Source organism: Abramis brama (genome assembly GCF_963993115.1).
Source record: "Abramis brama genome assembly, chromosome: 11".
NCBI lineage: Eukaryota > Metazoa > Chordata > Actinopteri > Cypriniformes > Leuciscidae > Abramis > Abramis brama.
This window is the reverse complement of record NC_139973.1, coordinates 30,768,268-30,781,810: the sequence shown is the minus strand read 5'-3', so window position 1 is coordinate 30,781,810 and position 13,543 is coordinate 30,768,268. Positions and strand designations below refer to the sequence as shown.

The 13,543-nt window shown below is 36.0% G+C and overlaps 1 protein-coding gene across 2 annotated transcripts in view; it reads left to right on the top strand.

Annotated features, from left to right (window-relative positions):
- Positions 1–12,951, top strand: part of drc11 (dynein regulatory complex subunit 11) — a 42,138-nt gene extending 29,187 nt beyond the window's left edge. For both annotated transcript variants that reach the window (XM_084129948.1, XM_084129947.1), the window contains exons 14-19: positions 1,625–1,732; positions 8,417–8,616; positions 10,809–10,895; positions 11,606–11,783; positions 11,957–12,195; positions 12,297–12,951. In XM_084129948.1, coding sequence (XP_083986074.1) covers positions 1,625–1,732; positions 8,417–8,616; positions 10,809–10,895; positions 11,606–11,783; positions 11,957–12,195; positions 12,297–12,452 — 968 coding nt within the window. In that variant the 3' untranslated portion in view covers positions 12,453–12,951. The remainder of the gene's footprint in view (positions 1–1,624; positions 1,733–8,416; positions 8,617–10,808; positions 10,896–11,605; positions 11,784–11,956; positions 12,196–12,296) is intronic.
- The last annotated feature ends 592 nt before the right edge of the window (positions 12,952–13,543 follow it).

The following is a 13,543-nucleotide window of genomic DNA, read 5'->3' as shown; positions in this document are numbered from 1 at the left end:
GAAAAATGTATTTCCAATTGAATTATCTTTAAATGTTGAAAATATTTTAGGTAACACTTTAAATCAATTAAGACATTCTACTAACTATAAGTATCTTTGCAACTACATGTCAACTACCAGTCGTTAGATTATTAGTAGACTGTCTGCTTAATATCTGCTAACACTTTATTCACCATAATCTAATAGTCTACTAATACTCTGAGAGTTAGTTGACATATAGTTGCAAAGTTACTTATAGTTAGTAAAATGTCTAAAGTGGACTATCAAAATAAAGTATAACTTTATATTTAAAATTCCGGAAAAAATATTACATAAAATTAAAATTAAAAAGTTATTAAATAAAATTAAAGATTATCACACTTAAAAAAAAAAAAAAAAAAAAAATTATATTTAAAAAAAGTTAAGCATATAAAAAAAACAAAAAACATTTTGGGGACAATTGTATAATTTATTTAAATTTATGAATTTATTATTTTTTATGTTTCACTGTCACTCTTTATTATTATTATTATAATTATAATGATTATATTTTATTTATTATTATTATTATTATTTTTCAGACCTAATAGTTCACTAGATCTTAGTTTGGCACAAGAAGTTCAGCACATCCTGATTTTGCGAGTTAAAGGCAACATACCTGTCCGAAAATTTAATCCTATCCTATCCCTACCCCTAAACCTAACCCTAACCCTACCCATAAGTCATCCCTAAAATCAGAGGGAAATGATAGGTGAATAACACTGATGTAGAAGCACCTAACCCTGGCTGTAAGCCTGAACTTGACATAAACTGTAAACTTGCCCCTCAGATCTGATTGGTTGATTGGAATGATGTTCCAGAATCAACAAAGATGTTGATCCAGGAACATGTTACACTTGCTGAAATCAGCCTCTTTTCTCCTGCCACAGTGTAATGCCACATGCAAACAGAGTCACACTTATGAGGGCTCCAAACTGATTCTGAAATCATTTGTTTGCTAAACATTTCAGTATTTATGTTGATAATTCTTGGACTTAATTAGTTCAGCTTAATCACATAAAGTGCATAGTGCAGTGTCAGAGCTATAGCTTTGATGTGAACATTAAGTGTACATTGATTTTACCTAGAACACTGTTTTCAGTGGTTTTAGTGGTTCAGTGGTTCCATTTGTTACATCTCACAAGCACAAGCATCAAGTTTTCCGAGTTTGAATCAAGTGAATTAGTTTTATGATAAATGCATTGCACAGGGTTTCAGACTGGGCTTTACTGCTAAAGCGACTTGATCACAGACACATGCACGGTGCTGAATCACACCCCTGTGAACGTGTGTGTGCACCACAATGGATTTTATGACTCATCAATGATTCAACTGCACAGCATAGCAACCTAATGTTGCTCTAAAATGACACGAAATGTGAAGCCTTAAAATTTCAGTTTCGTTTTAGTTTGTTTTTCGGGAACAGGGTGTGGCGTTTAAAGTATAGAAAACCACATTGACTGCTATGTGTCGGAACAACTTTGTTACTCTAACATTGTTTTTTGCGTTCCATGGAAACCAGGAAACCTGGCAAGCAGCCATTAATGTCTGATGTTTGTTATCATATTTAAAGCAGTATGGCATATATTTTTCCCTGTCTCTCTAGGTGAATACAGTTACTTGGGCACAACACTGCGGCAAGCAGATATTGAGCCTATGCCATCTCTCTCTGACGTAAGACAGCTCATCGCACTTTATGGCATTCTCCCTTTGGGTGAGTGTAACCAGCTCTGACTAGTCAGACCTAGTCAACTGTGCTTCTCTTTGTTTTAGTCATAATACATCATTCAAAAACACCTGATAACATCTGGCATTACTCTGATGATGTCACTATAATGAAGTATGTTCTGCTAAACTGTTAAAATGAGAGTTAAATATTTATTCCTCATAATGCATAAAAAATCTGATACGATTTTTGCATTTCTGGGTCTGTTGGAAGTGAATTAGTGAATGCAAAAAAAAAATTAGTTTTAAATGTTACCATGTTATTACTATATCTATCCTTTTTATTAATGAAAAAAAATGTAGCAATTATTTTACATTTCAAATTTACATGACCTACAGAAAAAAATTAAATCAAAAATCATTTTACATCATTATATGAAATTTATAAGAACATATAACCTGAGAATTACCGGTATTAACAAAAATGGTCTAAATGTATGAATCCTGAAACAAAACATCAATTTATAAAATAACACCAAAAAAATCACACTTTTACTTTTCAATGAAAAAAAAGATAATTTGTTCATGCTGCAGTGGTTCATCAATAGGTGTGTGCATATTCATGTTTATCAACAAAATGTTGTCCCAATACTGTGTTTGAGATATAGGAAATAGGATAAATATATTTTACAAAATAATTTTGAGACATATAACTCATAGATGTTTGTAAAAAAATAATAATAATTACATGTATTTTGATAGTCTTGGCTCATCTGCAAAGTTTGGTTCCTGTACAAAAAAATATGCATTTATTTTTATTTTCTATGCATCTCTTCTGGGTCAAAACAGACCCAAATGCATTATGAAGCTCCAAACAACTTGAAGCTGCGAACAAATTTTTGCGGATAAAAACACCACCATTGCGCTCAAGAGCCTCTCTAGGGAATTTTATAGTGGCTCACATAAATTTTTCAGGAGCAGCACTATTAGATCCATGCGCACATTTGTGTGTGTGTGTTAGTGCAGGTAATAGAATGCACCCTGTCTGCCCTTCTGAACTGTACTTGACCCTACTAAGCAGCTCATGGTCTTTTGTAACTTTTTCTGGAGCGAACGCTTCATTGCCTAGCAAGGCCTGGTGTCCCGTATCACAGTATCAACACCAACATTCACTCTATACACTCACTTCTCATTTAATAACCCAGCCATGGGCTCAATGGGATCAGCACAAGGATCAGGCCAGATCATACACACGCTGCCCTGGTGGGCTGTAACCTTAACAACTCTTTGCAGGGAGAGTTAGATTGTCCCTCAGTGATTCGTGGCCCTAGGCAGAAAAGGGTTACCACATAAACAGAGCTCAGTGCTAAAACAAAGACACCTCAGTCAGCAGCAGCAAAACAATCACACAAAGGAGTCAGGACGTCTACATCCCTAAAGATCTCTGTGGTATGAGAGTGTGTGATGTCTCTCCAGAGGTCTGTCATCACGACATTCCCAGAGGAGAGTAACACTGCAATTGCAAATCAAAACTAGATTGCTCCCAATACAGCAAACGCAGAGCAAAAAAAATCAACTTTCAAAGTCAAAGACTGTGCCTCATCAAACTTAGCAGTATTTTGACACAAATTCATTCTGAATCAATTTTAATGGTAAACTTTCAATGTTTGATTTTAAGGACTTTTTTATTGTCCTTGAAGCAAAACAAGTTGAGAACTACTGATCTATAGATCAAATAAACAAACCAGCATAAGCCAACATATAAATTCGTTTTGGTATAAACTGGTCTTTTCAACACAAAAGAGGGACAAAGAGAGAAAGGAAAGATAGGGGTTTAAAAAAGGGATAGTCATTATTCCACTTTCTAATTTCCTACTCTGTGTGCCGTGACATAAATCCTAGTTTTCAGTGTGTTTTTGATGATTGCCCCTCTTTAAAAGTGATAAATGCTGCCCTGGACTGAGGTATGTTTCTCTGTGGTCTCACTGCAGAGATCAAGTTTTGTTAGATCTACACCACAAGATTAGATTTTCTTGCATTTCTGTTATTTTCTTCCTTGAGTTCTTATCTACCCATCCCTAGAAATATAATCACTCCCACCATAATCATAATCACTGTTTTTGATGATTTCCCCTCTTTAAAAGTGATTAATGCTGCCCTGGCCTGAGGTATGTTTCTCTGTGTTCTCACTGCAGAGATCAAGTTTTGTTAGATCTACCCCAATAGATTAGATTTTCTTGCATTTCTGTTATTTTCTTTCTTGAGTTCTTACCTACCCATCCCTAGAAATATAATCACTCCCACCATTTTACAGGGCGGACTAGTGTAAATCTGATTTGAACATCAAAGCCAGCAGCTGTTAACTGGGACAGTGTGGAATTCATGAACTATGAACCATGGTTAGTACAACTACCTTGTAAGTGGTTGCAGAAAAGCACAAGTTTCTCACAGTGTTCCTCATTGTGCTTTTCTGTAAACCATTTTATACTTGATAAACATTGCAAATTCTGAGGTCAAGTGAACTTCCTCCATAACACAATGGCCCTTTTAACAGAGCTGTTGGGTGAGATTAAAGTGTAATTAAATTTTGGATAATCAAGTTTAAACCGTGGGGCTAGTGAAGTGTACACGCAGATACACATTCATTCACGCATAAACATACACAGGCTGTGCTCCAATCTGCTTGCTTACAGTGCGCAATAAAAGTATGCACTTCGCTGGTGATGGTAAAGTACATACTTTTGATTGTGAAGCAATGGGTGGGAAATTTTGTCAGCTAATAACCTATGAAACCTTTTCTATGTGACACAAGTGGGCTTCCTCAGGGGGTGCTTACATCTCTCCATTGAACCACATGCAAAACTCAAAACTACTTTTTTTTTTCTACAAAAAATACTTTTTTTTACTGGAACCGTTTGTACAGTTATTTGGTTCAAATGATTAAATACAATGATTCATACCCGAGATACATTTAGAATAAAATTTCTATAAATATTCACAAATAACTGTGATCCAACCTTACTATCCAGTTGAGGCCTGTTTGTGCTAATCTGGTGCTTATGGTATGTTTATCTTGGAAGTCGGATTTTGGAGCTGTGAATGAAATCACACCCGAGTGTACACAAGCTGGAAAACCAAGATGGATGCGTCCAGCAAACCTTTGTTGTGCATTAAAAAGCAACATTTTGCACAAATAATGTCCACAGATAGAGGTTGGCAAGTAATGTTTGTATTGAGACAAAGACAAACAGAAGTGCTAATAAACAATATATTAATTTCACCACTGTTGAGGTGCTGAGCAGCCATTTTGGATACTCAAGTCAGGGTTGTGAGCGTTCCTCCGAGTTTCCAAGTTGGAACATTCCAGTTAAAACTTCCTACTGGGAATTTCTGAGTACAAATGGAACACATGGTAAAATTATTCATGTGCTGTATCCTGATAGCAGTAAGCTAATTGATAATTTAAATAAATAATTTCTTAAGTTTTAGGTTTAAATACCAAATGCAACAGCAGCTTTGGCCTTGCACCCTTGACACTTTTCAACTACAAAAAAGTACAACATCACAAACTCATCCTTTTCCAATGTGCAAGGGATTGTGGGTAATAGCACAAAAAGCATGCACACTCTGAAAAATAAAAATAAAAATCACACAAAAAAATATACCATGCTGGCACTTTTACTGATTTCAGCCTACTATGATTTCAGACACTTTAATTCTTGTATATTATTTAGGATAATATTTGAATTAGGATGTAGCCTATGCCCTACTCATACAAACACAGCTAGCACAATGTGATTTTTCTATTTATATCGCCCCCTGCTGCTTATAGTCCTTAAAGTGTAAAGGTTGGTTTATACTTGTAAAGTTATTACTGAGATGACAAAGAGCTGGAGAGCTGTCTGCCTTTTTTAATCTAAAACTGTATGTTACACATACTTTATTTTCACTTCAAGGAATACTTTCAACGAGAATTCTGACATAATTTACGCACCATCATGTCATTTGAAACCCATATGAATTTCTTTCTTCCGTAGAATTTTGAAGAATTGTGACCCTGGACAATTTTGTTTAAATTGAGATATATACATCACCTGAAAGCTGAATAAATATGCTTTCTATTTATGTATGGTTTGTCAGTATAGGACAATATTTGGCCAAGATACAACTATTTGAAAATCTGGAATCTGAGGGTGCAAAAAAATCGAAACATTGAGAAAATCACTTTTAAAGTTGTCCATTTATGTTCGCGATTGTGCTGCATTCACTCACAAAAATAAATGTTTTATATATTTACGGTAGGAAATTTACAAAATATCTTCATGGAACATGATCTTTACTTAATATCCTAATGATTTTTGGCATAAAAGAAAAATCTATAATTTTGACCCCGTGCGACTTGTGACTGGTTTTGTGATCCAGGGTCACAATTGTCCTGCTCTATGTTATTACAATAAATAGGGACCAACGGTGCGTTCAAAATCACATACTGTCTGTGTAGGAACTGCATTTGGATTACTTTGCGAACATTAAAGTACGTTTTATGAATATGGGTGGTATGAATGAAGTTCAGATGTACTACATCCGCTATGTTGTTACTGTCACGTGACCTACCAGCGTTACCACTTCCATTCACAAACCCTCTCCTGTGGCCTCATGGGATAGTAAATTGTCCATCGAATGCGCACCAGAATCTCGGTTGGAAGTAGGACATCCAGGTACTTTTCACCTACTGTTTTTCAAGTACTATGTATTCGGACATACGGTACTACTCTTTTGGCATACTTTTTTCGCATACTATATAGTAGGGAAGTATTTAATTTCAGATGCAGCGTGAGACCTTCAAGTTTCAAAAAGTATACTTAAGCACCATGAAAGTATCCCATACAACTGCGCTGTATAAAGCATTTATAATATTATTAATATTCATATTATTTACTTTAATATTTACAATAATGTTGTGTGATGAGCAAAGAGAAATTTAAGTTATTAATTTCCCCTCCACTGAGCATTTTTTAGTCAGTGATTTGAACTTGAGAACTTGTTCAATTCTGATTTGTGAATTAATCATTTAGAGCAGTTTTGTGAACTGAACCAACTTATTCACTGAAAATAGCCAACTCAAATGAATGAATCAGACATTGTTACTTTAATGAATTCTAATGAACGCAGTAGGCTACAGAGAGATGGGTGGATGCCAAGATTTTCAGTGAATAATGACTTAAATATAAAGATATCGAATAAGAACCACAAGTATACTTTTATAGCACTTTTGGGACTCATTGAGAACAGAGACGTGATATTGTGCTGCACCTGTTATGTGTAAGCCTCCCTTCTGGGCAGACATGTTTGTTTGTGTGAATGTGTGTGTGTGGCCGGATGTTTGTGTGCGCACTAGTAGACGTATATTTGTGTATGCTTCTGTTTGTGTGTCTGTGTGGTCTCACATCCATGCCAGCTCACTGCATCCTGAGCTCTGTCCAGTTGGAGCCCTTTTACTACAGCATCCATGAGAGGAATCTCACACCACCTGTGGCTTAGCCCCAGAGAGCCATTCAACTATTGTTCTTCTGTTACTGAGCACCGGCAGCCAGAGCAATCAACCTTTTCTGACATCTGACTTCCTAATCAAATAAGTATAAAGTTTGCAGGGAGTTCCTCCCGGTCTTTAAAGATGAATGATTGGGTGGGGTGCATTAGAGTTTAAACAGCTGGAGTCAAAGGGGATTTTGCTTCTTTGTTAGAGCAATGTTATATTATAACAAATTATCTGACAATTATCTTGAGATGACTTAAACAGTTACTCTTATTCAACCGATGTATACTGATGGTTATCTGATATACTGCAGTATAAAGTCAGGAAAATTAATGAGGATAAATGAGGACGGCAGAGTAAAGACAAAAGTGTAGGAGGTCAAGATTGATAATAAGAACATAGGGATAGAACACAAAAGATATTATGGCCCCTATATTAGGGCAGCACAATAAATCGAGTTTGTAGTCGTAATTACAATTATACGGATGCCACAATTATGTAATCATTCAAAGTTATTACAAAAAAAAAAGTCCACTTACATTATTCTGTGTGCTTAAGATGTGTTTTTTTTTTTCTTAAGAGTTTTTTTCCCATTGTTTTCATTTTAGTTTTAGCATAACATTATAAGACCATCCATATTTTTACTTTGGTTTGGTTTCTTTAAATAAATAAAAAAGTATATTTGACATTTAAGGTTTAATGCTATAGAAAAGCAATAAAAGTTTTTCAGGAAGATTGTTTTCAGCGTGTTTATTTTGATATAACAATATGGCATGCAGTCGCTTCAAACAATGGCGTAAAGCTAATCAAAACATCATTCAGTGGAAATTGTGATAATCGCAATTACAATTCAAGGGAATAATCGACAATTATGTTTTTTGTCATAATCGTGCAGCGATTCGCTGCTCCCTATATACTCACGGCGAAGTTCTTTTTTTCTTATTCACTTAGGGGTAAAAATAAATATCTCTTTGAAATATCAGTGTCACTTTCAATAAGAATTACAACTTCAATTTCTACTATAAAGCAGCTCTCCAGTGTGTGGCAAGCTGTTTTGAACTCCCGAAACGAATGTTAAACTTTGTTTTGGCCTGATTTTTTTTTTAAATGATATCACACCTGTTCTTTCTTTGATTTCGCTTGAAGTATATCGCCTTCAAAAGGAAAACTCACTGCTTCCTCTTCTGGTCTCCATAGGCTCTCAGTGCGTCCATGAGAGAGGGCCCCTGATCCGGGCTGTGCTGCTTACGGGGCCGGCAGGGGTTGGGAAGAAGATGTTGGTCCATGCCTTGTGCAACGAAACTGGTGCAAACTTATTCGACCTCTCCCCTTCAACACTAGCTGGCAAATATCCAGGCAAAAGCGGACTGCAATTCCTCCTGCACATAGTCTTCAAGGTGAGGAGAAACTATCTGAGCCCTCTCTGAAAATACCTTCTGGGAATACAGAAAGCCAAGATTCTAAGATGGTGAAATGTTGGAATTCCTTAAGCTTCTTTTAGCTTCACATATCATAAAAACTGATAGGATCAACATAATTGATTGATTGCTATGCATACTTTAGGTTGCGTCAAGAGTTATCGTCAGGATCATCAATTCGTCTTCTAAAATGGAGTGAAACGTCAGGCTTTGCGTGATGGTTTTTCTGTTTATGAGAAATATTCTGGCATGACTTCCAAACATAAACACTAATGAAAATGGAAACCTTTCTCCCTGTCTCAATGTGACAACAAAATACTTCTAGAGAGATGTTGTTTACTTGCTGTTTAACATTTCAAGAAGTGTTTAGTACTGTTCATAAATAAACTTGCGTGTTTAACCTAGGAGGCCAAATTGTATCCCCATATCGCCTCTTCCCTTTTTTAATGAAGCTTTAGTAATACATCACAAATAATGGAAAGGTCATATCAATAAAGGGCTATGAAATTTGTGCTGTTGCCCACCAGTATAGTTTATTGTGGCCATATTTGGAGGTTTTACTTGAAGAACTGTTCCTGAGAGCATCTGGCACAGCAGATAAACAAGGCAGGATGAGGCAGGGGGATTCTGAGATTCTGCGCTCAGCATTGTGTTGGATGGTAGTCTTTCAGCACCTCTCCTAATGCATGCTGGGAATAAAACCAGGTGCCAGCATGATTTCCTGCTCACTAAGCCGTTTTGAGATGAATCACTCCTCCACTTTCCTGTGCACTGTAACTCTCTGTTACTCTCTGCACTCTCAATGCACTCTCTGTTACAAACATTGGAGAAAGCTTTTATTTACAATAATTTAGGGAAGTTAGTTTGTTACTGTTCCCTCTAATCTGTACAACTGCATACATCTGATGTTGCTCCCGTGGAGGCCAAAACAAATCCGACTAAAACAAATCCGCAAATCCAGAAGGTTAACTCAAATATGTGGGAAAAGAGCTAGTGTTTTCTTGAATTACAGCTACTTATCCATTGATTTTCATTATGGAACTGAATCTGAGAAATCGTGTGTGGAAATATGCAGTGCTGATTAATTCGCTATGGACTGCATCATAAAACAGAAGCCGACAGAGATTTCAAGTTCTTAGCGGTTAATAAAGGGAGTTCAAATTTACTGACTGTTTCCAAACTCAAGGCCATGCTTGACTTTTCTCAGGAAACCGAGACTGAGGCAAAAGCATTCTACTATACTACTATCTTACTAGAGTGTATACAATGCATAGTATGCAGATTTTATGCATGCAGCATAACAGAACGACCTTATAGGCCAGTGGTTCTCAACCGTTTTGATGCCAAAGACCCCCAAATATGATGATCCCCTCGTGAGGGATTCCCCCTTTTAAAATATGAAGGCAGCTAGATATGTGTAAATATTTGATATATATATATACAGTACTGTGTGAAATAAAATAAAATGTATAAAAATATAAAATTCGCTAAAATATTATCTAGAAAATATTGACGTGCATCTTCTTTTAGATGTATAAACCGAAAAAGAAACTTTTCACTTTTCACATTCATTTTCATTTCATTTCATTTTTTTTAAATATGTATTCCTCCAGACCAATTTTACACATTTTTACAGCAACAGTCCTAGAAAAAGAGAATACATAATAATAAAAACACAATATTTCAATATTTTATGTCTCAAATTTTCCACAGACCCCATAGAACACTCTCAATTGTTAAATTCATCCAGATAGGCTAAATATTTGCAATATATATTTTTGTTTTTGATTTTAGCTACTGTGTAAAATGTGTTTTTTTATGTATTAGTTTTAGTAGTATTTTATAGAATTTCTGTATAAACAAAATTGTGGTACATGAGGTGTTTGTGCTTAAATGGTCTGCATGTTTTTGATCAGAAACATAATTTGCAGGAACGTAATTTGTGGGAGTCTGTGGTTTACAGAAATTACTGTTAAACATTAGTGAACTGAAGGCATTGTTTTCAGTCAAATAATATTAAAGCATACACTCACTTCACTAATGTGGTACCATTTTTTTTTAAAGTGTTGTTTTTGCTCTGGCTGATAAGTGATTGTTTGTGTGAGCTGATGATTGTTTGGGTTGTTTTACCGTTTGGCTTGCGTTGGAGGAACATTGTCGTGTTTTGGCAGGTGGCTCGCCAGCTGCAGCCCTCAGTCATTTGGATTGGCGACGCTGAGAAAACATTCTACAAGAAAGTTCCAAAGCTGGAGAAAGAGGTTTGTCGCACACTCACAGTCATTAGAACACTTACTAAATAAACATACATACAAGTCTAATACCAGACCATAAACTGTGATATTATTCTTCATTTGTTTAGCCCTTCATTCACAAAATCCAGTGAATAATAAGTAAAAACCTCTTTTTTAAAGCCATTGTCACTGTGAGGTGGTGGACTCTGCTGTCCTCTTGTGGTTAAAGATGTAGATATACTGTGCTAACATGAGTGCTGCTGCAGTGATGAAAGTTTATGATTCTTGCATGTTTTGTTCCATTGCGCTTCCAACAACTCTTTCAGCCTTAATTTGAAAACATTTTTCCTCAAAGTTTGAGTTAGAATAGTTTGCAAGAACGTGATTATAAACACAATGAGGCTGTGAAAGGGAACTTGTAAGTAGATGAGTTTACCTGTTCGAATGATGACATTTAATGTCCCGACAACCTCTGTAGTCCCATTTAGCCACTTGTTATTAACAACTGCCGTTTCACATATCATTTGGTATTATTGATGTCATACAATAAAACATGGAAATATCTTAAGCTTGTGTTAACCACAGACCATATTTCAAGCATTAAAAAAAAAAAAAAAAAAACATTGACAGGAATTGGGACGATGGAAGTGCTAAAATTATGTACAAAAATGTGTCATCCATGCAGGACTCTATTGTTTTCTCCAGCTCAGATGTTTCTTAATTCTTTTCATTTCTAGATGGAACCCAAAAGACTAAAGAAAAACCTGCCGAAGGTCCTAAAATCTATTAAACCAGAGGACCGTGTGTTAGTGGTGGGAACAACACGCAGACCTTTTGATGCAGACATCAAACCTCTCTGTAAAGTTTACAAGAAAATCATTTTGATCCCTAGACCAGATTATGCTTCAAGATTTAGTAAGTAATCATCTATGTTTGTGTTTAATATAAGTTTCATACTGAAATCGATTTCACATTAAGTTATTAACACATTTATCGTTCTTTAAAATTACAGTTTGCATTTCTATACATCATGTCTTTTTTTATTTTATTTAGATTATTGTGTATATTAATTGATCTTTTATGTTTAGCTCTGTGGAAGGAGCTGCTCCAAGCAGGTGGTGCTCAGTTGGGCCCTAAGCTGGACCTGAGCTCTCTAGCTAAAGTTACAGATGGTTACACTCAGGGGCACATTCTTCAGGCGATCCAAACTGTCCTAAACTCTCACCGCCTCAACCAGCAGATCAAAAGACCCCTCACTGCTGTGGAGTTCATCCCACCTCTTGCAAGGCTAGACCCGGTCTACAAAGAAGAGGAGGAGGCCTTTAAGGTCAGTTTTTTAGGATGCTTTCTGGAGGGGCGCATGTGTTGAACCCAGCTATACGTATGCATACTGACTGTAGATTATGTTTGTATTTTCTGCATTGATAGACGTGGTACAGCCGGACACCTCTGGGCAAAAAAAGGGCACGAGCGGCCAGGGCCAGTGAGGAGGAGGCAGATCTCAAGAAAGGGAAAACAAAATTAGGAAAATTACAAACAAAAGGGAAGGAGGGGAAGAATAAAAAGAGAAAGAAAAAGAAGTGAAAAATACAGTTGCATTTCATCTTCTGGCCAGCAGAGAGCATCAGTACATCTCCCAATGTAAAGTCTACTTAAATCCTTTCCATTGTTTCTCAACTAGTACTTTTTCATGGTATTTTTTGTTTGTTTTGTTTTGTTTTGGAAAAAAACTCTTATACTAATTAATTCTACTCATTCCAGAACCAGTTTGGATTATCTTGGTTTTCATCTGTGTGCTTTCTAAGTATCATGTGTGTTTTTGGCTAATTATGATATTTCTTACTTGAATTAGGAATTCCCCATTGGGGAAAAAAATAGTTTTGTGATGATAGAGTCAGACTAGTAGACCCTTTTAGTACTGAGAACATAAAATATTATACCTCTAACAACTGAAGCTTCTCACAATTTATACAATAGCTTGGACACTGTCCCAAACTGTTTAGATTGGATTACCTTCAACTTTATCACTGTGCAGAGAGGAAGCACAAAGATGGGTGTGTTGTTTCATATTTATTTTGATCTATTAAAATGTCATTGTTGAACCTGAATTGAAGCCAGACAGCCATTAAAGGACAAAACATGAACCTGAAATCTTCTCTCTTGTCAATGTCCCGAAATGATGCGCATTCAGACTCAGTAGGCCATAAACATGTTTGCAAACTTAAAAATGTATAAATGTAATTGCATTGGATAACAATATATGGTATAGAAACCAGGTGCAATTATTTTAGAGAAAAACAGTACGAGCACACTTTGCATGCAAAAAAACATTTTCGGAAAAAGAAATGTGTATAAAAATAGATATCCAGTTTCAAATTAGGACAAAATACCTTTGAACTGTCACGGAGTCAACGGAACCAACTATCATCAACACCAGATCACGACACTCCGCCCACTCGATCATTATCACCTGAATTCTGATCACCTGCACCTCATCATCACACACCCTTTATTTTTCACCAATCCCTTCCCTTCAGTGTCTGGTCTCGTCTATGACAAGCGCCACAAACTGCTATAATATAATACAATTATAGAGATATAGTATAACCATATAATAGTGTAGGTTCCACGGAATCATATGGAAACTCTCAGTATCAGAGAGCTTATTGTCCCAT